The 22,606-nt window shown below is 49.4% G+C and overlaps 1 protein-coding gene across 11 annotated transcripts in view; it reads right to left on the bottom strand.

Annotated features, from left to right (window-relative positions):
* The window catches only part of NUMA1 (nuclear mitotic apparatus protein 1), an 832,005-nt gene that overhangs the window by 238,076 nt on the left and 571,323 nt on the right, over positions 1-22,606 (bottom strand). For all 11 annotated transcript variants that reach the window (XM_078658631.1, XM_078658637.1, XM_078658630.1 and 8 more), the window contains one exon: positions 17,439-17,669. In XM_078658631.1, the coding sequence (XP_078514757.1) occupies positions 17,439-17,669 (231 nt within the window). The remainder of the gene's footprint in view (positions 1-17,438; positions 17,670-22,606) is intronic.

Below are 22,606 nucleotides of genomic sequence, written 5' to 3'. Positions count from 1 at the left end.
GTGATCAGCGGAGGGCGGTGCAGCCTACCGGGCTCCGGTGAGCTTGGCTCTTCCTGCAGGAGGTGTGGAGCGGGCCTGCGAGCAGAGACGACGTGGGTCCCGTAGTCCCAGCCAGGAGGGAGTGGTGACGGATCTGGACGCTGCAGGCTTCTGCGACGCGCTGTGTGGCCCGGACTCGATTTAAGGTGCTGCACCCTGCATTGAAGGGGGGAGTGGGAGTGAGCGGTGCCTACAGCCCGAGCCGGGTGCTGCGCCCTGCATTGAGGGGGGAGTGAGGGTGAGAGGCGCCCGCAGCCCGGCCAGGTGGTCGCGGTTGGAACAGTCCTGGCCCCCTACGGAGCGGAGGAGCCTGGAGTGTAGCGGTCCGCGCGGGCCCGGTTGGAATGCGGGCCCGGGGAGACTGAGCAAAGGATTTCTGTGCGTGGGCGTCTGGAGGGCCTTGTGGGCCACGCGCCCCTCCCGAGGGCCTAGATAGTGCGGGCCCCGACCATTGGCGGAGATCTGGAGCGGGGCTAGAGGAGAGGCTGGGAGTGCACGCCTGGTGGTCTGGAGGTGATCTGGACGGGGGCGGGACGACGCCATTTTGTCTGGCTTTCTTGGACGATTTGACCGCTTCGCGCCAGCACCTGGACAGCTGGTATCTGTGTTGCCCCACTGCACCCTTCCCTCTGGGACTTGCCATTGGAGGCTGGGGGCCCCAACTTGCCTTTGAGTGTGGCTTGTGAGAGCTGCCCGGCATCATGTCTAACCAAGCTCGCAAGGGACTTGTGGTGAAGGACGGAGCGTCTAAATCCTCGCAGCAGCCGGCCTCCCCGGGTCCCAGTGGCTCGCCAAGAGTGTCTGAGGATGAAGCCCCGGCTACCAAGGCTTTTATGTCCGAACTTTTTGCTTCCATCAAAGAAGATATCTCTGAGCTGCGGGCGCAGCTAGCATCCGACCTCCGGGAAGTACGGCGGGATGTCGACGGGATTGGCGAGAGGGTTGCGACTCTGGAGGACCATGATTTAAGCACGGCCAATGATGTCCATTTACTCCAACAGGATGTTCTCCGCCTCACGGAACAAAATTTGGACTTGCAGGCGCACGCGGAAGACCTTGAAAACCGTTCCCGTTGAAACAACATCCGCATTAAGGCGGTGCCGTGGGATGGCGAGGCGGGTGACCTGCGAGGCTACGTACAGGAACTGTTCCTGCAGGTCCTGGACGAAGAGGAAGTGAAGGACGTCCAAATGGATAGAGTCCATCGAGTTGGTTTGCCCAGGAGAGGGGGGGGGCCGCCCCCGGGCATCCTTGTCTGTGTCCATGAGTTCCAGGTGAAGGAGCGCATCCTTCGTAAAGCCAGGGCTATCACATCTTTGCAGTTTAGGGGCCATCACCCTCAGCTATTCCAGGATTTGGCGGCCTCTACGCTTCAGAAAAGGAGGGATTTTCGCCCGGTGACTGCCTTTCTGCGGGAAAATAACATCGCATATTCTTGGGGTCACCCCTTCAGGATCATCTTCAGGTGGCAGAATCGACTGGTGCGGATGCGCTCCCTCCAGGAGGCGAAGGATCTCTTGGGTCTGCATGACACTACACCGTCCCGGGGGCGGCTGCATCCACATTTCGGCGGCGCCGCCGCTCATCATCCTGGCACAGAGTGGGGTCCTTCCCAGATCGGGGACGTCCGGACGGCAATTCCAGTCTGCTAGAAAGGGGGAATGCAGTGGCATCGGTTGCCTCAGCGACGCAGCCGGAATCGCAGGCCAGCTCGGGAGCGGCGTGACTGTGCATTGTGTGAGGAGGATCGGCGCTGGAGGGGGCATTGGCCCCCTGGTCTGGGAGAATGAAGGTACTTTTGGTGAAGACTCCCCGGATCGTGACCTTGGGAGAAACCGAGTTGGTCTCCCTATTCTGTCCCTGGAGCGGTCGGATCTCCGTGAACTTTGGACTGATGAGTATTATCATTCTTCTTGTTCTGGTTTTTTGGTATCCTTGTATATTGTTGTTCCCTTGTGTGGGGGGGAGATGGGGTGGGGTGGATTGGTGGTGGGGTATGCCTGATGGGTGCGTGACATGTTACCTCCTCTTGCAAAGATGTTCCTTGGCTTCTGTGCTGTTGTCTCCTCTTGGGCTCGGCAGAGGTTCTGGTTCTGTATTTACTGTGGGGCTCTTTGGCGTGGATCCCTTGGAGTTGAAGGGGGGGTTGAGGGATGGTTTGCAGGGGGGGTTGTCGATTTGGCCCTTGATGATGCTGTTTCTGCTCAGTTGCCTCGATCATGAGGTGTTTGTTCACTGGATGAGGGTAGGCCCAGGTTCGTCAGTTGCCTTCCAATGGGATTTAATGGGTGGACACTCGGCTGGGCCTCTATCTTGGGGGGGATCTGGGTGTGGGTGGAGCCCCGGGCACGATGGTTACAGAGGGCTTGGGGGTTCTTTTTTACAATGCCTGTTAGTATAGGAACTTGGAACGTTAAGGGTCTCAACTCGCCCCAGAAGCGGCAGAAGGTGTGGAAGTATGTGCTGGATCACCAGCTGGATGTTGTGGGACTTCAGGAGACGCATTTGGCACGCAGGGACGAGCTGCGTCTCAAGCATAAGGCGTATCCCCTTATATATAGGTCCTCTGCATCAACGAAACATAGGGGGGTGGCCCTTCTCTTTCGAGCTGCATTGCACTTCCAGCCCATAGAGGTGCGAACTGATAGGGAGGGCCGGTGGCTGATGGTGAAAGGGCTTGTTCAAGGGCAGCTATGTTCCTTTGTAGTGGTGTACCTTCCAAATGCAGGTCAGAACAAGTTTCTCCAAGAATTGTTGCAGAAGGTGGGGGACTTTGCTGACGGCCACTTGTTCCTCCTGGGGGACTTCAACTTGGTGTGGGATAAGACGGTTGATAGCTCGGGGCCTCATAGGACTGGAGCGGGGGTCTTCTCAGACTCTACGCGGCAGTCAGTAGGGGAGCTGGGACTGATTGATGGCTGGCGCTTTTATCACCCCTCTGCCAGGGATTACACTTACTTCTCTCACGTACATCACTCCTACTCACGCCTGGATCACATTTTTATTAGTCAGGCCCTTAGGGGAGATGTCCTAGACTCCACCATCCTTCCGCTTTCGGTGTCGGACCACAGTTTGCTGGTGCTTAGCCTCCGTTGGTCGTCAGCTGTGGGTGGGCAGAGAAAATGGTACTTCCCGGCTTCGGTGATCCGGGATGATGCCTCCAACAAAGCCCTGCGGGTGGCCATTAGGGAATTTTTTGAGCTTAATCCTGCATCTGACACATCGGTCGCTAACACTTGGGATGCCTTTAAGGCCTCCATTCGGGGCACGTGCTTGGGCCTCAATGCACGTCTTAATAAGGAGCGGCGTAAGGACCGGGAGGCTCTGGAGGAGGAGGTGTCCCGCCTCGAACGGGCTCACAAGCTTAATCCCTCGAGGATAACCCTCCGACCGTTGACTGCGGTGCGAGGGAAGCTGCGAGCTCATTATAATAACAGGGCTGAACTGACAATGCTGAGACTGGGGCGGCAATCTTACTCCGGTGGGAATAAGGTTGGGCGGCACTTGGCACGTCAACTTCGAGATAAGAGGGAGTGCGAGTATATTGGGGGAATACGGGATGAGGCGGGGGTGGTGCAACACAGGGACGAGGTAAAGGCGTCTATCTTTGGACGCTTCTATGCGGGCCTGTATAAGGGAGACAGGCTAGCCGTGGAGGAACAGAGGGAGTACCTGGGGCGATTGCCTCTCCCGCGAGTTTCCACCGAGTGGAATGAGCTGCTGGACGCACCGATTGCCAGGGAGGAAGTCCTCGAGGCCAAAGGCTTGAAGTTGCACAAAGCGCCTGGGCCGGATGGCTTCACGGCGGTCTTCTATAAGTCTTACGCCTCAGAATTGTGTGACTTCCTCACTTCTCTTTTTAATGACATGGCCGTATCCGGCTCCTCGGTCGGCTCCTTGGCGGAGGCGGTTATCACAGTCTTGCCGAAACCCGGGAAAGATCTCGCCCAGTGTGCGTCGTTCCGCCCCATTGCACTGCTTAATGTTGACGCTAAATTGTATTCCGCGATCCTGGCGCATAGACTGCAGGATCTGTTACCGGCAATCATACACCCGGATCAATCAGGTTTCATTAAGGGGCGTCAGACCCACGATAATACTCGCAGAGTGGTTCACTTGATAGAAAAGGCCGACAGGTTCCGCATTCCAGCGGTGCTAGTGGGGTTGGACGCCGAAAAGGCTTTCGACAGAGTTGATTGGGGTTTCCTCTTTAACACACTGACTGCCTTTGGGTTTTCTGACAAATTCATCACTATGGTACAGGCCAACTTTAGCGGCCCGAGGTCTAGGGTAACAGTGAACGGGCATGTGTCGGAGTTTTTCCCGCATTCCAGGGGCACCAGACAGGGGTGCCCCCTTTCCCCGCTCTTGTTCGCGCTAAGTATTGAACCTCTGGCGTTGGCGGTGCGAGAGCATGAGGGGATTCGGGGTATTCCTTTCACAGGTGAGCAACACAAAATCACGCTCTTCGCGGATGATATTTTATTATCAATAACGGAGCCGGCGCGCTCCCTGCCGTGCCTTCGGGAGGCCCTGCTGGCCTATGAGGCGGTAGCGGGATTCAAAGTTAATTATGGCAAGTCCCATGTCCTGAATCTAACTCTTTCTCAGGAGGAGGTGGAACGAGTGAAGCTCTTGACCTCTTTGGCTTGGGCGGATGGCTCACTGGTCTACTTGGGGGTTCACCTAACCCCGACGATCGGAGGGCTGTTTTCGGCTAATTTCCCGCCGCTGTTTGCAAAAACTCGGATTGAGTTGGAGAAGTGGAAACCCAAATTTATATCTTGGCTGGGCAGAATACATGCTGTTAAGATGGTTCTCCTCCCCAAATACTTATATTTATTTCAAGCTCTACCCATCCCTCTCCATACAGACTTTTTTCGGCGTCTTCGGACCCAGATACTGCGCTTTGTGTGGCAGGGGGGCCGGGCGCGCTTGGCATTTACGGTGCTGCGGCAGCCCAAATCCGAGGGGGGACTGGGACTTCCTGATCTGCAGCTTTATTATAAAGCGGCACAATTGAGAGTGCTGGTGGAGTGGTCGCAGCAGTCATCCGAGAAACATTGGCTGCATATGGACCGGAGTGTGGCAGGCAGATCGGTCTGGGACTTGGCGTGGAAGCCCCGGAAGGACCGTCCGCTGAACGCCTACATTAGTACTCCTACGGGTACCACACTGAAGGTCTGGGACTCCTTGGCTGCTGATGAGCGATGGACTACCTTCCCTTCGCCGTTTACGCCCATACATTTCAATCCTGCTTTCCCGCCGGCACTTCGGGAAGGGGTCTTTGATGCCTGGAGGGAGGGAGGTTGCCGGGCGTTGACCCATCTGTTTCATGGGCGAGTTCCCCTCACCTTTGCTAACTGTATGAGGGACTACGGGCTTACCAACGCCGAACGGTTTCATCACTTACAATTGCATCACTGGGCCACTACGCCTGGGGTGATGGAGGCGGCGACGCGGCCTCCGACGCCTTTCGAGGCTTTCCTATTGCGATCAACTGTCATGAGGGGTGCCATCTCCTTCCTATACCGGCTCCTACTTAAATCGGCGGTGACGCCTAGGCATCGCTACATGGGCCAATGGGAGGACTTGTTGGGGAGAGACGTCTCGGATACGGAATGGTCGGCCTTGTGGCGGGACGTGTCGAAGTTTAATCATTCGCTCCACTTGCGGGAGGCTCATCTCAAGACACTTACGCAATGGTATATGTGCCCGACCCGGCTTCACCGCATTTACCAGTCCACGTCTGACCTATGCTGGAGGGGATGCGGGCTACTTGGGGACTTCCGCCACATCTGGTGGGACTGCCCGGTGATCAGGCCGTTTTGGGAGGAGATTCTTTCGCATATCAGGGACATCCTTCGTTATCCCATAGAGGATGATATTGCCTTTGTTCTGCTGGGACTGCGTGAACCTGGCCTGGAACATCAGACCCGGGCCGACAAGAAGATTCTGTGGCTATGCCTGGGCGCTGCCAAGCTTACGCTGGCGGCTGCCTGGAAGCGGAGGGAAGCACCGGCGATATCTCTATGGCATGCCCGACTCTGGAAGCTTCTAAGTATGGAAAGGATGGCGGACATCTTCCTAGGTAAATTCGAGAATTTTCGGTTCCAATGGGGCCCGTTAGTTGACTTCCTATCCAAAGGTTTGCCCTCAGCTGTGTGTCCGGCTTCCTTGAGGTCGCTGCACCTATTTCAGGTATAGGTTGGGGGAGGAAAGTGTATGTATGTATCTTTCGGCCACCACCATGGGGGGTGTGGGGGGAAGGGGGGGGGGACATTGTTAATTTCTTGTTCTGGTCACTCTGGGTGCTTACTGCTTACTGCTGGGTCCATAGCTGTAGGGTTGTGATGTACAGATGTACAGAGCATTGGATTGGGGATTTCTCCCCTTGGCGCCCACCTCGACCGATGTTGATGCTGGCTTCGCTGAACTGTTGGTGCTGTAGCTATGCACACGAGGCACGGACTTGTTATGCCATCGTTAGGGGTCCTGCTCATGATTTAGTGCCCTTGCAAGGCGGACTATGTAATGCCTAGATGACCTTTCTTTGTGTTATTGGTTGTACTTAAACTGCAAAATAAAAACTTTTACAAAAAAAAAATACTTGACCGCACTTACAAAGCCCGGAGGATTGACTCTGGGGTTCGTAGGAAATTCGCACTCATGCAGGGGCACCCTCACGCTTATAACTAGGCTTTCCTGTTTTCAGTTTTCATTTTTGGTAAATTCCGGTGTGGTTTTTTTCAGTGTTTTCCAGTGAATTCAATTAAAAAAAAAAGTGGTCACAAATTTTCGCACCATTAAAAACCGAGATAGTGTTTTTCCAGTGTTATGGAATGTTTTGCTTTTATTATTGCTTGCTATCTACACTGATAGTGCATTGTATATAAACAGTGTACTACCAGTATATGAGGCCCAAATACATTTTTACAAATAAAATTTTGTAGTACACCATACAATGCTTCTTCTGTGAGTCACTAGTCATGCACACTCTTTCCTTCCCATGTTAACTTTTATCTGTGAAAAGACCCTCTCAACATTGACACTTTAATCTGGCTACGCCAAAACAGCCAGTACACAATTTGCTAACTCTGGCCACTGACACAGCTTTCCTTTCCAATACTGGCGCACATGAAGGCTGGTTCACTGGGACCGGTTCTGCAATGTATGCGCTGCCCACATACATATGCCCATGGAGTTATTTAAGCTTTCAAAAATGAAGCAGTATTTTTCAAATTCCACAGAAAATTCCCCCCCCCTTTTTTTTTTTTATTTCCGAAATTCTTTATTGTATATAGAAAAATATAATTTTACATACAGGGAAGAGGCTTATACATGAGTGGAAAGAAGAAAAGAGAGAAAAAAAAGAGAGAAAAGAGGAAAGAAGGGGGGTGGGGGGGCATTCCCGTACTCTTGAGATCATTCGCCAGTTCGTAGTCTCATAGTCCCAAAAGTCTCGTAGTCTCATAGTCCATATTGCATTCCATTGGTGTTCCTTGGCGTTTGTGACCAAGCATTTTGCTCCCCGCGCCGCCCCGGGGGACAGTAGAGAGAGATCCAGGTTATAGGTTAAGTAGGAGATGTACGCGGTGCTCTGTTGGCGCTAGCCTGTTTCAGCCCGTGACCTCAGATGTATCAGGTTTTACGCCTACGGCGGCTTGTGTGATGACAGGTAGTGGTCTAGAGATTCCCACATGGTCGACTGCTTGTGCGTCTTCGGTGTGTGCTTTGCTGTTATGTTGTCCGCCCCCCTGAGGAACGTGACCCAGTTGAGCCATGCCTGTGGAGCCGCCTTTGATGTGTCCTTCCAGTTAGTTAGGACTACTTTGACTGCGGCTGTTAGCAGGAGATCTATTAGGTCTCTGTCCTCAGCCTTTGTGATTGCCTGTGACGTGAACCCTAGAGCCAGACTTGTGAGGTTCGTTGGTATGTCTATGCCTGTGATCTCGTGGATGAGTGTTTGCATGGGGAAATTCGGGCTGGGACCCAACTACAGGAGGATGGTGATGGCGCTTTACAACGGCCCCAAGGCACAAGTGGTAGTGAACGGGGGCACCTCAAACATACTAAATCTGGGCAGAGGGACGCGACAAGGTTGCCCACTCTCACCCGGCCTCTTCCTATTGGCAATAGAACCACTCCTAACAATGATACGAACAAACGAAGAGATAGCGGGGGTGCCAATAGGAGGAGAAAAATTTAAGCTAGCGGCATATGCAGACGACGTGTTAATAATGACAGAAGACCCTGAGAGATCTATCAAGGCGCTGACAGACACAATTGAGAGGTACGCCCAGGTCTCAGGGTACAAACTCAACAAGGACAAATCAGAATGCAAGCCCCTAAACATCCACACAACCAGTACAGTACTTGGAACGTCAGGCCTAGCATGGCAAAATAAACCTATTAAGTATCTAGGCATTCTCTTCGAGAGGAACTTGAGCACGACACTAGAACAAAATGAACGGGTTATAATCCAGAAAATCAAGGCTAAGGTAGACGGATGGTCGCCCAAGTTCACAACATGGTGGGGAAGGGTGGAAACAATAAAAATGATGCTTACACCAATGGTCAACTATATGCTAGCCATGCTACCCCTAACCAACACAGACGACTTCCACACAAAGATAGACAAGTTACTGAACGATTTCCTATGGAGAGGGAAAAGAGCCAGAATAAGCCTGCAGAAACTCAGATTATCAAAGGAACAAGGGGGGCTAAACATAACAAATTTCAAACGATTCCACGAGGCGTGCCTAGCTAGACAGGGACTGCACTGGCTAGACCCAAGACCAGACTACACACCAGCATGGCTAACACTAGAACAGGGGTTGCTAAAAGGTATGAAACCCATCACCCTCCTCACGGCCACCAAACACCCGGCAATCAAAGAAAATCCGGTACTCAGAAACACAAAACGAGCCCTTCTAAAAATTGACAAACTTCTCAACACAAGTATCAAGGGAGGGCCTTTTGAATCTATCTGGCACAACCCATCCTTAAAATACAGGGGTAAGATCCTCGACATGCATGACTGGTATAACCAAGGGATATCCACAGCTAGGGATCTTAAGAACAAGGGTGCTGATGTAACATTCGACACCCTGAAAGGAGAGTACAACTTTAAAAGCGTTGAACTATACAACTTCCTGAAGATAAAAGTCGCTATAAGGAAGGCGAACCTCAACACACAGACACCCTCGATAATACAGCTGGCAAACAGCCTGAACACGCTAGGACACCAGGTGGCACACCTCTACAAGATCCTAGGCCCCAAACACACCAAACTAAATGACAAGGTCCTAAACTTCTGGGGAGAGACAGCTGGTCAAGCACTCAGTCAGGAAGCCAAGGCAGAGCTATGGAGGTCCACCAGAAGAAAAAAAGTGACGGCCACGCTGAATCAGACAAAATTCTGGCTGATACACAAGGCATACTGGACACCAGCGCGATTAGCCACTGTGGGCATCAGAGACAGCGACGTGTGCTGGAACTGTGATAGAGAAAGGGGGGATTTAGAACACCACCTAAAATGCCCCAAAATCAAGGACTTCTGGCAGAAAATTCCCCTTTAAGGAAGGGATCAAGAACTTCTCCAGAGTACCACAGTGAGGCTTCATGGACTTCAAATGCAATGGTTGTTGACGAGATTACTATGCATCATTGCAAGCCATTTCTCATGCATAGTAAAATACAATTTCCTGAATTGCTCCTAAACATTTCTTAATTACCAAGTGGCAGGCATTCTAACATGGAATATGCTGCAGTGCCAAAGTCACTAAAAGTGTCGCTCCGCCTTCTCTCAAAGAGATGCATCACACCACACCAAGTATGCTGAACCCTTGGCAGACAAGGGTGTTTTCAGACTTCAGATTTTTTTTTTAAATTATGTTCACTACAGCAGTTATGTTTTCCTGTAAAAATCTAAGGATGCAGTAGAGTGTACTTTTTTCACAATACTATCAATATGCCACAGATACTCCAATTTCTTGCCTCTGGTATCATCACTAAGCAACAATTCTGTAAACTGTCGCCACGTGGATAAAATAGCACTAACGGATACTAGGACTGAGAACCACCGATGCCACACAAAGCACAAAATGAGAAATACTTGTTTAAGTTCCCTCTCATAATTAAACAGGGCACCAGAATGGACAGCAAAGCCAATTGAATTCGTCATTAACTCTGAAGATTGCAAAGATGATTTCAGTATACCATCTAGCAAGTGGCAAGGCTCTTTTTTACAGGCAAGCACTTCAGCTCAGGTATCGATTTTGACAGGTCATCACACAACTTTTTCATAAAAGTAGCTGAATTATTACAAATACAAATAATATCACTCCAATCTTTGTTAAACTTGGTAAGAACTTTTGACAGCAGCATTCCAAGTGACACACCATTCCAAAAAATGATATAAATATTTGCTGGAAATCCCTGAGGGGGTCACCTACTGCAGTCTGCCATCGGTTCGACGAGCCCTGGCCCACTTAGCTTGTATCTGCTCCGAACTGAGTTATGCACGTTGCACTTTATTAAAACCTTCGTATTTAATATACGGCACCCATACTTAGTGTGCACAGAGTCCAGTGGAACCGAAAAGGTAGGCAGAGGTAAAGTAGATGGCACCTCACACTATTTGTGGTAGTTTGGTCGAGCAGTAAGGCTTTATCAGAGGACAGTGAAGCATTTGTGAAGCATTTGTTGTGCACACAGTCAGCAAATTAATTCACACACTTAAAGACTGAACTTCAGACCAAATGTTTTTGTATAATATTCTTTTAGTTTTTTTATTTCCTAGAACCAAGCAAGCTTGGCACAGGTACGTGATAAATAATTTGCAGTAAATATACAGCTGTAACACTTTGGAGTGTAATTGTATATGCACTTTGTTTTGAATTATAGTACTGTTACTGAGAAATGCGATTAGTTGGAAATACAGTACATATACTTTGAATAGGTTTTTTAATGAAATGACCAGTACATTACTTTTTAGATTACTTTTCTTCCACAGTGTAGTATACCTGGATACTAAACTGGGACATTTCCTATAAACAGGCGAGTAAAAGTGTTTGTTATTTAGTACAGTTGTAAAAGGATTTCTTAGATTTTTCTCCACACTTAAGCACTTTTCATAGAAAAACAGTCAATGTTATCCTATGAAGGAAAAGAGTTATCGGTTCAAAGCTAAGTGCTTTGTTGAGGGAGTTTGTATTCTGGGGTTAGACTCGGGGGTCCCCCAGGGACATGGATGAATCTTACACCCTCAGCGGCACTAGGGTGGCTGGGTGCAGAGGCCCAATGTTATCCAATAGGGGGCCTCTGGTTGGTGGCTGCTGACGAGCAGGCCACTGAGTTGTGGAAGCAAAGCTTTGGGACTTAAGCTCAGGGGAAATGGGGGGAGGGGGGATCAAGTTAGCACCAAAGGTACACCCACAGCGGCACTAGGGCAGCCTGGTGCAGGGTGCTGTTTTGGCGTCTGGTGCCCTATTACTTTTCATTGGGGTTTCTCCGGTTTGCAAACACACTACAGGCTCGGACACGAAGGTCTTCTGGGTGCGACCACCACTTGGAGAAGTAAGTTGGGATGCTGGGGGTTGGTTAAGCACGGTTGGTTGGGCCACCCAAGGCGGTGGGGCTTCGGGTGCAGGGGTGCCTTTTAGGGTTGGATCTTCTCACCAGCTCCTGGTCGCGGTTGGGGGGACTGTCTGGTTTGAGGCTGCAGGCGTTGGCTGGAGGCTTGAGGCTTGAGTCAGGTCAAGGATCACCGGATCTCAGGTAGGATGACTTGGGAGACCTCCTCTGGGTGTTGGGCCACTTGAACTCGGGTTGTGAGTGTCTGGTGCAGAGTGGTGCAGACCCGCAGATCCTTGTTGAGCTGGAGTCTGTTGATGAACAAATCCAGTGTTCACGGGAGACAGTCTTTTCTTTTGAAGGCAGGCAGGTCCTTCTGGTTTCTCGAGGTTGCTGGAGCAGGACACACCGAAATTTCTCTGGAGCAGGTTCGAGGTGGGGACAGGTCAGTAGGGCTGGGGCCTAGTCAGTGAGTGTCCTCATCTTGTTCGCTTCGGCACAACTGTTTGGACCTTCTTTTCTTCTTCTAGTTTCTTCTCGGAGGAAGAAAGGTTCAGGGGTGCCCCTAAATACTTTTAGGGGTGTTACAGGTGGGTAAAAGGTTGGGACCAATGGGTCGCATCCCTGGGGTGGGTACATCCCCTATTATACCACCCTCCAGTGGGAGGAGTGATAAGCTTTGATCTGGTTGGCTGGATACTCCCGATCTGCAAAATGGTGGGGACAGAGTTGTGCTTCACCTCGCCGCCCCCACACGAGGGGTGGAGTTGGCAAAGGTGGGAACACATCTCTTCCTCACTTGTTTTTCCCGCTGGTTCTACCTCCCAAAGTGGGGGTCAGAACCAGCGGGGACCAGTTGCTGAAAGTAGCAAGTGGCCTGGGAAAGCTCACAAAGGCACCAAGCCTTTGAAGATTCCCCTTCATGGACCCTGCCTATCCTGGGGGAGGCGGCTTCGCACCTCGTCCCCGGAAGTGCATTGTTTCAGGCCTCCAAGAGCGGCAGGCTCTCGACCCAGGGGTGCAGAAACATGTCTGGTGGTGGCAGCGGAAAGCAGCCACTCAGCCTGGACACTAGTGGTAGGTCGTTTTTCAGGGGGCATCTCTAAGATGCCCTCTGTGTGCATTTTTCATTAAATCCCACACCTGCATCAGTGTGGGTTTAATGTGCTGAGAAGTTTGAAACCAAACTTCTCAGTTTTTAGGGCAGCCATTATGGTGCTGTGGCGTTTGTAAGGACAGACTCCCAGCATCATATACTATTAATGGCAGCACTGTACTTACAATGTCTAAGAATGGACTTAGACACTGTAGGAGTACAAGGATCATGCACCTGTACCCTCACCACTGGTATAGTGCAGCCCGCTAGAGGTGCGACTGATGAATGCCAGGGCAGTGGGTTGTAGGCATGGCACACCGGGATGTGTGCCATGTCGACTCCACTTTCTTCTGCACCACAACACGTAGCCTGTAAAGGCAGTGTGTGAGTGTAATGTTAAAGGGCCTCCAAGGGTGGCACAATAAGTGCTGCAGCCCTTAGAGGTCTTCCCTGGTCACAGTGCACTGGGTACCTGTGGTACCATTTACCAGGGGCTGGTCTGTGTCCTGAGATGCCAATTGGGTTTTGTTTTCGATGCAGGTTTAGGGAAAGAACATAGGCCTTGGGTACCTGATTGGCAGGAGCCCAGGGCACACCTAGTCAAAGCACATCAGCAGTTCAGCAAAAAGTGACGGCAACCATGCAGAAAGTGGGCACTTTCTCACACTGACTCACTATAAAAGAGAGTGATGTAGCTAGAGTTTCACCCATTCTGTCTAGATAAATTTGATGGTACATGCTATGGACGTTTTTTACCTATAAGTGAAAGAATTAAACATTGCCAAAACACCAAACATGATTTTGATATTGCCTGATGATTCTCTACAGTTTATAAACATTATATAAGACTTAAAACATGCTTGTAAACACTGCATCCACGATTCCCTGAGTTTCCAGGAGCCAGAGCAACCCACGTCCAAGTTCCAGAATTTCGAGGCTATGCACCTCCTATTTGGGAGGCCCATGCCCTCTGGCACAACTTCAGTCCCCAAAGGGTTTGGAAGGGAGCCCTACTGGATGTCTCAGGCGGTTCCAGCGCCAGTTGGGCTGCTTGAATCCACAGATGGATTCGGACCAGTGCAGTCTGTGCCAACTCGACCTTACATGGCACTGTTACCATCGCTCCTAGTGCCCACCGGTAGCGCAGTGTCGAAAATGGACAGGAGGGGAGTCTTCCAACGCCAGCTCCATTTTCGACTGGAGCCATGGCTGTCAGACCAGATCCTGAGCCTTATTCCTATGGGCTAGGAATTTAGGAGTGGAAGGAAGTCGCTGGACCCTGAAGAATGCCAGCCTGATGAAACAAACATGGACTGGTGTGAGGATTTGGCAGACATCAGCAAACTGGGTACCTATCCAGATACTGGCATGCTTTCTTCCCCTACCAGCTCTACGGGGGAGGGAGCATCATTTGGAATGGTGGTGAGGAGGGCGGCCAAGGTTCTGGACCTTAGCGTGCCCTCAATGGCAGTCAAGACCAACATCTTCACAGGAGTGCTTCAACCGGGAGTGTTGGGAAGGAGCATCTGCTTTTATGGTTATCTCCACTTTTTGCTTGGTGTCAGTGTGTTTGACCTAGTCTGCTGGGCTCCTGCTAGTCAGAACCCCAACAACTGTGATTTCTCCCCTAAATTGATATGGTAAGTACTTTTGTACCTCCATAATTGGCTACAGGTGGACCCTTATAAATCCCTAGTATATGGTACAGAGGTACCAAGGGCATAGGTACTTCAGGGGTCCTCCCTGGGCTGGAGCATGTATTGTGCCACCAATGGGAGTCCACTCAAATGGACTACAGGCCTGCCATTGCAGCCTGTATGAATTGGTGCTTGCACCTCTCACAACCGATCTACGTCTCCTTATATCGGAGGTCACTAAACTTAAAACTTAAGTCACCAATATGGCATGCTCGTCAGACCCGAGGCCAAGGTGTCTTGGTTATAAGCAGGCTATCCTATTTTAGTTTTAAACTCTAATAACAGATAAAATCCCACCTAAAGGGAAATAGCCCTCACCAGCGTAAGCATATAAACATGGATAAGCACCTGCACAATCACAAGCTAAATGACATTCAAAGAAAGGAAAAGGAGAGTGAAAGTCATTTTTATTTTTATTTCTTCCTGAAGCGGCCAATACAATGTAACTTTGTTATACAAGGTAGCAGCAAGAAAGATGGGCTAACATTCTGATTGAGTTTTGTTGTGTAAGGATATCACTCAAATGTTTCTTCCTTTTGGTTTTTACAGTTCTGTGGTCAGCCCAGGCACTGGCTATATGGTGGAGCAAGGCCTCAAATGTAGATGCTCCCTCGTCTCAGTCGACGGATGACAATAAGTCGAAGATCTCTTCTACAACGACTTCTCGTAGTGGGACTTATCGGAGTGAGCCGACGACTCATTGTGGCGAGGATCACGGACTCCCCAACTACTCTAGGGATCTTACTCTCGACTGGCATATGGATAGTCGCCGTCTAGCACGTCGAGCCACCAGGAGCCTGACTGACTGCTCCATGAAGGCCTTCGGGTTCATGAAGCAGCAATCAAACCAGGCTTTAGGATGGTGGTCACGCTCGAGTTACCAAAGGCATACAAGAGGCAGATCCATCGTTATCGAGCGTTGACGGCGCCACAGAGCTTGAAGACAGCCTTCCGAGAAGGCATGCCTTCCACACCAGGAGGAAAACCTTGAAAAGACTCACAAAAAGGCAAACGTTAGTCAACAATTGACTAGATCACAGCTCTTCTCTGGATCAGCGCTGACTGGTGCAGAAAGAAAAGAACTGGCGTCAGTGAGCTGGTGTGGCATCTTAGATTGACTCTGTTGCTGGCCTCCTCCACCAGACATTTTACCTCTCTCCTTGAGTGAACTAGAATGCCCTTCAGTTTGAAGGGAAGGGCCTTAAGGAGGCATATGTGAGCTGGTGACAGTTGTATTGGCACCACCTGTGTGGGCGTTGGAAAAGGAACCATCAGTAGGGTTTTGGGCATTGGTGTGGCCACAATAGCCACTGGAAGAGCACCATGTGGCAGAGCTCTGGAGCAGAGTGGCGCCAGTGGTAGCCCAGTGATGACCCCGAAAAAAACCCAAGGGGGCCAGAGGAGTACAAGAGAAACTGCGGCAAGCCTGAACAGCGCCATCATGGAGTGCATTCATTGTACAGTTCAATGTCAGACAATCAAGTTAATTACCTTTGCTAACGCCTTATATGATAGAGGCTCCATCTAGCTGCAGATTCCTTACCTTGGAATTATTGCCATATCCTACCACAACAGCAGGAATAAAACACAAACTTCATTAAAAAAGGTAGTAAAAGATGGACAAGTGGGAGCTTTTTCTGGATCTATGCTGACTGGCTCGGAAAGTAAAGTACTGACGTCAACATGCTGGAATGACCCCAGTATAGGCCCCACGCATGTCCCTCCTGTCAACGGGTGCCATGTGGAGCTGAATGACGCCACCTACCGGTGTACAGGGGTTCTGCTCAAGAAAAACTTCTGGATCCAGTGTTACACTTGGGGAAAATTTTAAGGTGAGGAATCTGTGATTCAAAGTCTTTATGAAATATTCCAGAGAGACTGGAAGAGGCGTCCGAGCGGAAGCATGGAAAGGATCTTTCCTAAGAATTATGTCTACCATCTCCAGGTCTGAGAAGGAGCCTTTCTGGTGGTGATGAATGGTGGGAGGCCTACCCCTTGATTGCAAGCAGTTTCGGGGTGAGGCGTTGACACTTCTTTTCTGATTTGCTCTACTTCTCATTCGATGACTTTCAAGACTGAGCAGCACAGCGTGCAACCTGAGAGAGAAACAATGCCGCTGATCCCTGCTCTCATTGTGTGTGCCATAAAAAGATTAGTACTCAGCTCCTTAATCCCCTTATTGTGCACGAGGACGCACTTCTTGCAGGACCTGAGTTCTGCTTGAGCTCCAAACACCACAATCAGACCTTGTACAGGTTTGCTATGGACATCTGTCCATTGCATGAGTGGCAGGGTTTTAACGTTGATTTTTGATTTTGGGATGGGGAGAAAACATCCCCATGCAAAAGAAAAGATTTTAGTAATTTATTTTTAAGGAGATCAGCTCTTTAGCAGCGACAAAGGGAGCGAAAACATGTAGCTGACATTAGGAAGCCACTAAATAGGATCAGTGACATCACATTCACATGTCAAATCAATAGAGTTGGAATTCGAACCACCTTCCGATGTAGGCCAGCTATAAAACATTTCCTGGATCCAGTCGATCGCCTGGAGATATTCAGAATGTAAGTAATATGCAGGTCGTAGTATAGATCAGAATTGTCACTGTGCGCAGGCATTATAGGTTTAGTAAAAAAATAAGATAGTCAAATGATCCCATCTGAAACTGCTTTAGTCATTTGTCAAGCACGTTAACACGCCTTGAGACTGGTAACAATTTAAGGATTATGAACAAATTAACAGCATAACACTTGAACTGGATTACAATGGAAAATAGTAGATGTATTCACATCTTATGCATAGCTGGTTTCCGTACAATTCCTTCATACTTCCGATAGTCATTAAACTGTTCTGAAAACAACACACCAATGCTCTTGGCCAGTGAAGTTTCAATGAGGGGAAGATCTGAAGCAAACAGAATCAGAGACAGTTGTGACAGTGTTCTCCCATTCATTTCATCTAAACAAAAAAATAAAACAAAAAAAATACTTCATTGACTGAAATGATACCAGAGTGTAAATATTTTTTACCTGTGCTTCCAAGCTGCAAACCTGACTGGTGAGATTCTTGCAAGTTTGTTCAGCATCCTTCATTTGCAAACGAGTAAACTGCAGTTCTTTGTTAATGTGCTCTAATTGAGACTGGAGTTCAACATTCTCTTGCTGCAGCTGTTCCCGCACATTCTCCTTCAGCTGTAATTCTTCACTTAGTTCGTGGATCTGTTGCTTCTTCGCATCATAATGAAGTTTTGCCTTTTCAAACTAAGGATTGAATGTTAAATCATATGTTAAGATAATGTAATGTTATGCTATAGTCTTATGCAGACATCACTCATGTATAATCAAATTTTGAGAATCTGCACGTCTAATACTAATCACTTAACAAAGCAAATCAGCACAATTTAACCCATTTCTATCATCAGAGTAGAAAATGCAAAGTTACACCCTGCCCCATTTAGTAAACTGAGACAAGAGCGTTCCTACATTACAATTTTCCAAAATGTTAGAAACATATTGGTAGGAGTAGTTTTGCAGCTTGACAAATTTTCTGTGTTCACATGCTGTACATTATTGCGGCATCTTGTGGTTGGGTCTGGATATTTTTTCTTAGCCCTGTGGCCCTTTCGCTTTTGTTGGGGGTCAGCATCTGTTAACATTTGGTAACTAGTCCGTCCTGCTCGTGACGTCAGATGCTCACCCCAGAATTCCTTGTACAAGGTCACTGTTTTTCAGGTTATTCGTCCTCCCCACCCCCAATTGGAGACTTCATTGTCGCCCTTTTATTTTTTGGGGGAGGTTTATCTTTTATATCTCATGATCGCTTGTCGTGCTGGACCTCTTTCCTGAGGTGGGAGTGGGTGGCATGTGAATGCAGAAAATTCAAGCTGGAAAACTACTCATCGGTAAGTAACCATTTAGTTTTGCATCATCAATCTTTTCTGGATTCACATGCTGTACATTAATTTTGCAGTGGGAGGATTGTCTACCTGAGGTGAATGGGTTTGAAATGATGTGGAACTTGATTCCCTAACTCAACTGGCGGTCTAAATAGTAGTGCTTTGTAAAAGTATGGACTGATGCCAAGTTGGCCGCCATACATATGTACCTTAGAGGGATGTTAGTTAGGGTGGCTCCCTTCTTTGTGGAGTGTGCTCTGGGCTTTGCTTCCAGTTGCATGCCTGATTACTTGTGGCATATTTGCATGGTCTGGGTGATCCATCTCCTGATGGTACCCTTTGTTACCAATGAAACCTTGATGTGTCTGTAAAGGATAACATGAACTGGTTTCCTTTCCCGGATTAGTTTTGTTCTCTCTAGGTAATACTTTATGGCCCTAAGCACATCCAGTGTGTTCAAAGCTCTTACGTGAAGGGGCTTTTAGTTCATGATAAAAGCTCTGTTTTTTAATATCAAGTTACTTACCTTCAGTAACACATTATCTGGTAGAGACAATATCTTGCTGCAGATTCATTACCTTTGTATTACCCAGGTGTCAGGCTGTAGCTGGAAACGTTTGCTTGAGCAGTACCCCTTGCGTGCCCCGTTGAGATGGTTCTATTCAGCTCCGTGTGACGTAATCAGCGTCTATTATGTCACCGTCACCTATATAGGCATCACCCCGGCACGCAGACATCAGTACTTTTCCACGACTAGCACAGAGCCATGAAGTGACTTACTTTAATGTGGGCCCTGAAAAAGGGAACCATAGCCCTAAAAAATAAATCAGCAGAACGGAGAGGCATGAGGTTTAAGGAATCTGCAGCTAGATATTATCTCTACCAGACAATGCATTACTGATGGTAAGTAACTTGTTCATCTGATTGCAGCTAGAAGTCTCTATCAGTTACTTACCATCGGTAACGCATTGTCTGGTAGAGATAATATCTAGCTGCAGATTCCTTACCTTTGAACAGATACCCAAGCCATTCCATCCTGGCAATGGGTTGCGGAACGATTTTTCACACCAAGAATTCCTGCAGGACCAAATGGGCAAAATGCTAGTTATTGCAGATTTGACTGTCCAGGCAGTAGTACATTGCAAACAAGTTCAAAGACACGCACTTTGCTGCCTGGCAGATGTCCAGAACTGGGACGCCACAAGTCAATGCAGTGGTTGCAGCCTTTCCCGTGGTGGAATGAGCTCATAAGCTCTCAGAGGGCTGCATTTTAGCCAGGGCATAGCAGACCTTGATGCAAAGAACAGCCCAGCGAGAAATGGTACATTTCTGCACTACCCAACCTTTTGTTACCTCCCACGTACCCTACAAAGAGTTGGTTGTCCACCTGGAATTCTTTTGTGCAATCATTGTAGAACGACCGTGCTCTTTTTAGGTCTAGATGGTGGAGACACTCCTCTTCCTTAGAAGGATGTGGAGGAGCAAAAAAGGTGGGCAGCGTGATAGATTGAGCTAGATAGAAAGGGGTCAATCTATCAGGGCTGCGAGGAACCATTTTATCTGCAAACATCATCATATATGGACGCTTGAATGATGCTTGCAACTCACTCACCCTCCGGGCAGATGTTATTGCAACGAGAAAGGCTGTTTTGGTGTTAAGAATCCAGAAGGGACAATTATGCAAAGGCTCATAATGAGCGCACATAAAAAAAGTAAGAACCAAGTTAAGGTCCTACTGTTGCATGACAAGGGGCATTGGTGGAAACATATGTACAAGCCCTTTTAAGAATCTATTTAGAACAGGAGATATAAACAAAGAGGGTTGGTCCGGCAGCCGTAAGAAAGTCGACAGAGCAGAAGGTCAACCCATAAGTGTACCCAACGAAGATCCCTACTGGGCAAGGGTAAGAATTAGAAGGGTAGTAGATAGAGAGGCAGAAAGAGGGTCAATCAACTGTTCAGCAGAACATTTTAGAAACTTCTGCCAACAGCAGGCAAATATTGTCTTAGTGAAGGGACGCCTGGCTGCCTAAATAACATTACATATTTCAGGAGGAAGGTGGAAAGCTATCAACTGTCGCTGCCCGATCTCCACGCATGGAGGCGGAGAATTGACAGATTTGGGTAGAGGACCCTCCCCTGCTGCTGGGACAGAAGATCCTCCCAACAGGGCAAACTGATCTGAGGATCGATGCTCATTTAAAGAAGCTCTGGATACCAGACTAGTCCAGAGCCACAAGAATGACGACTTGGGCCTGGTTGTTCTTGATCTGCAGAACTCTGGGCAGAAGTTGTATGGGCAGAAAGGTGTAAGGGAGGCCTGAGCTCCACTCAACGAAAAGTGTTGAGAGATTGCCACCTTGGAAACTCCAGTTAGCAAAACAGCTGACATTGAGCGCTCTCTTCAGAGGCGAACAAATCTAACCAATGCTATTCACTGCTGAGAGACCTTGCGCCACGTCAGACTGGAGACACCATTCGTGATCCACTAGACATCGATGGCAGAGTTTGTCCGCCTTGGCGATCAGAGAACCTAACAGGTGTTGAACCACCAGTGTTATGTCCTGCTGTTCCAGCCATGTCCAGAAATGCAGGGCCTTCTGACAAAGGGTCCATGGAGGGTGCCCCCTGAAAACCTACCAACCATGGTGTGGTCAATCATTAGCTTTAGGCAGCCTGCCACCACCAAACCTGTTTCGGAACCCCCGAGTCAAGATCTTATGCTCTCTGAGAACAGAAATAAAGAATATCTTGGGCAGAGGTGTAACACCTCCTCCCCCAGGATGGGCATAGTGCTCAAAAGGGGTCCCCCAACTGCTAGCAGCAGATGTAAATGTAAATGTAAATGTAGTATACTTGTAAAGCGCACAGCTGCCCCAGCAACGGGGCGTCCCGGCGCTGTATAACTCTGGGGAACCCGTCCTGGCTTTCCCTGTGGGATGGTCCCTTGCTGGGAGTCCCCAAGGTGGAGCCAGGCATCCCCGGAATTGGTGGGGCCGTTGTGGAGATTAGGCAAGCTAATGCCCAGAGTTGCCGAGTGGAACCCCTGATTAGAGTAAGCACCGAAGCGAGAATTATCGAGTCCGCTGACCAAGGTCCACGACCCTGCCGCGTCGGGAATTGAACCCTGGTCCCGGGCTGACTTCTGCTCTCGGGCCTGCCGCCTCTAACCAGTGAGCCATACTACTCCACAGATGGCAGCCCCCAGTATAGACCTCCACTTTGGGCTGGAAAACTAGCGGGAAAAGCTAGGAAGAATAAAAGGCTTGATCACCTCAGTCTACTCCACACCCAAGGTGCAGGACCCTAGGTGAAACACATATTTCAGTGCCTGCCATCTTGAAGATGGTGGGACTCTTCTAATCAGGGCTAGGAGTAAGTGCCCTTCCATAGGAGGGTGCCCTAACTAAGGGTGTTCACACCCCAGGAAAAGTGCCCATTGGCCCTACTTGCCACTTCCTTGAAACATCCCAAAATCTAATACCTAGGTAGCTCCTCACAGACCATGAAACTAGTTCCTAAGAAGGATCATAAATAAGTTGCAGTGCAGAGAAGAACAACAATTTCCACTGATTTGGCCCCAGCCTTACAGGCCTGTCTACAGCTTAAAAGACACTGCGAAGAGAACGCTTGCCCTGCAGCAAACACCCTCCATAAACCCTGGGAGGACAGTCTGCCTTTGAAAAAGACTAGAACTCCAGAGGACAGAGGCTCCGTCAACAAGAAATCAACACAAAGGACTCTGGTGCTGTCCAGTACCGAAATTCTTGACAACTCTGAACCAGATGCCCACCGAGCCAAGAAAGATTCCCCAGTGATCCAGAGTCCAAGTTCAGTGTTGGCTGACCCCTCCTGGACTCCACGACGACACCTGCAGTGTGAATCCAAAGGCTCCCCCGACTGGTTGTGGGGAGGGAAAAAACGACGTCAGAGGACACTCCTGCACCTGAAGCCCCTAGCCTCGAGGAGCTCTACTGACTGTTCCTGCGACCTACAACATCCCAACCTACCTCTGCTATTCCTGGTGTTCTTCGTGAAGCCTCCGGATCGACACCTGCAGCCTGTTTTCAAATCAATGATTCTCCATTCACTTGCGCTGGGCCCCCCAACACCGTGCTTGCACCCTGCACCCGAACGCACCTGTGCCGCTGGTGGTGTATGTTAGTGCTGCCTTGTGGTTCCCCCCCCTGTGCTTGACTAAACCTCTAAAGCTTCAGCCCAGCAGCCGCTTTACTTACCTGCAAGCACCTCCAGTCTCCATTGGGCCCGACCTCTGCACCTGACCTCGGCACCACCAGTGGC

This window comes from Lissotriton helveticus, chromosome 8, assembly GCF_964261635.1.
Source record: "Lissotriton helveticus chromosome 8, aLisHel1.1, whole genome shotgun sequence".
Taxonomy (NCBI): domain Eukaryota; kingdom Metazoa; phylum Chordata; class Amphibia; order Caudata; family Salamandridae; genus Lissotriton; species Lissotriton helveticus.
The sequence above is the reverse complement of the archived record's forward strand: the minus strand, read 5'-3'. Positions and strand labels throughout refer to the sequence as shown.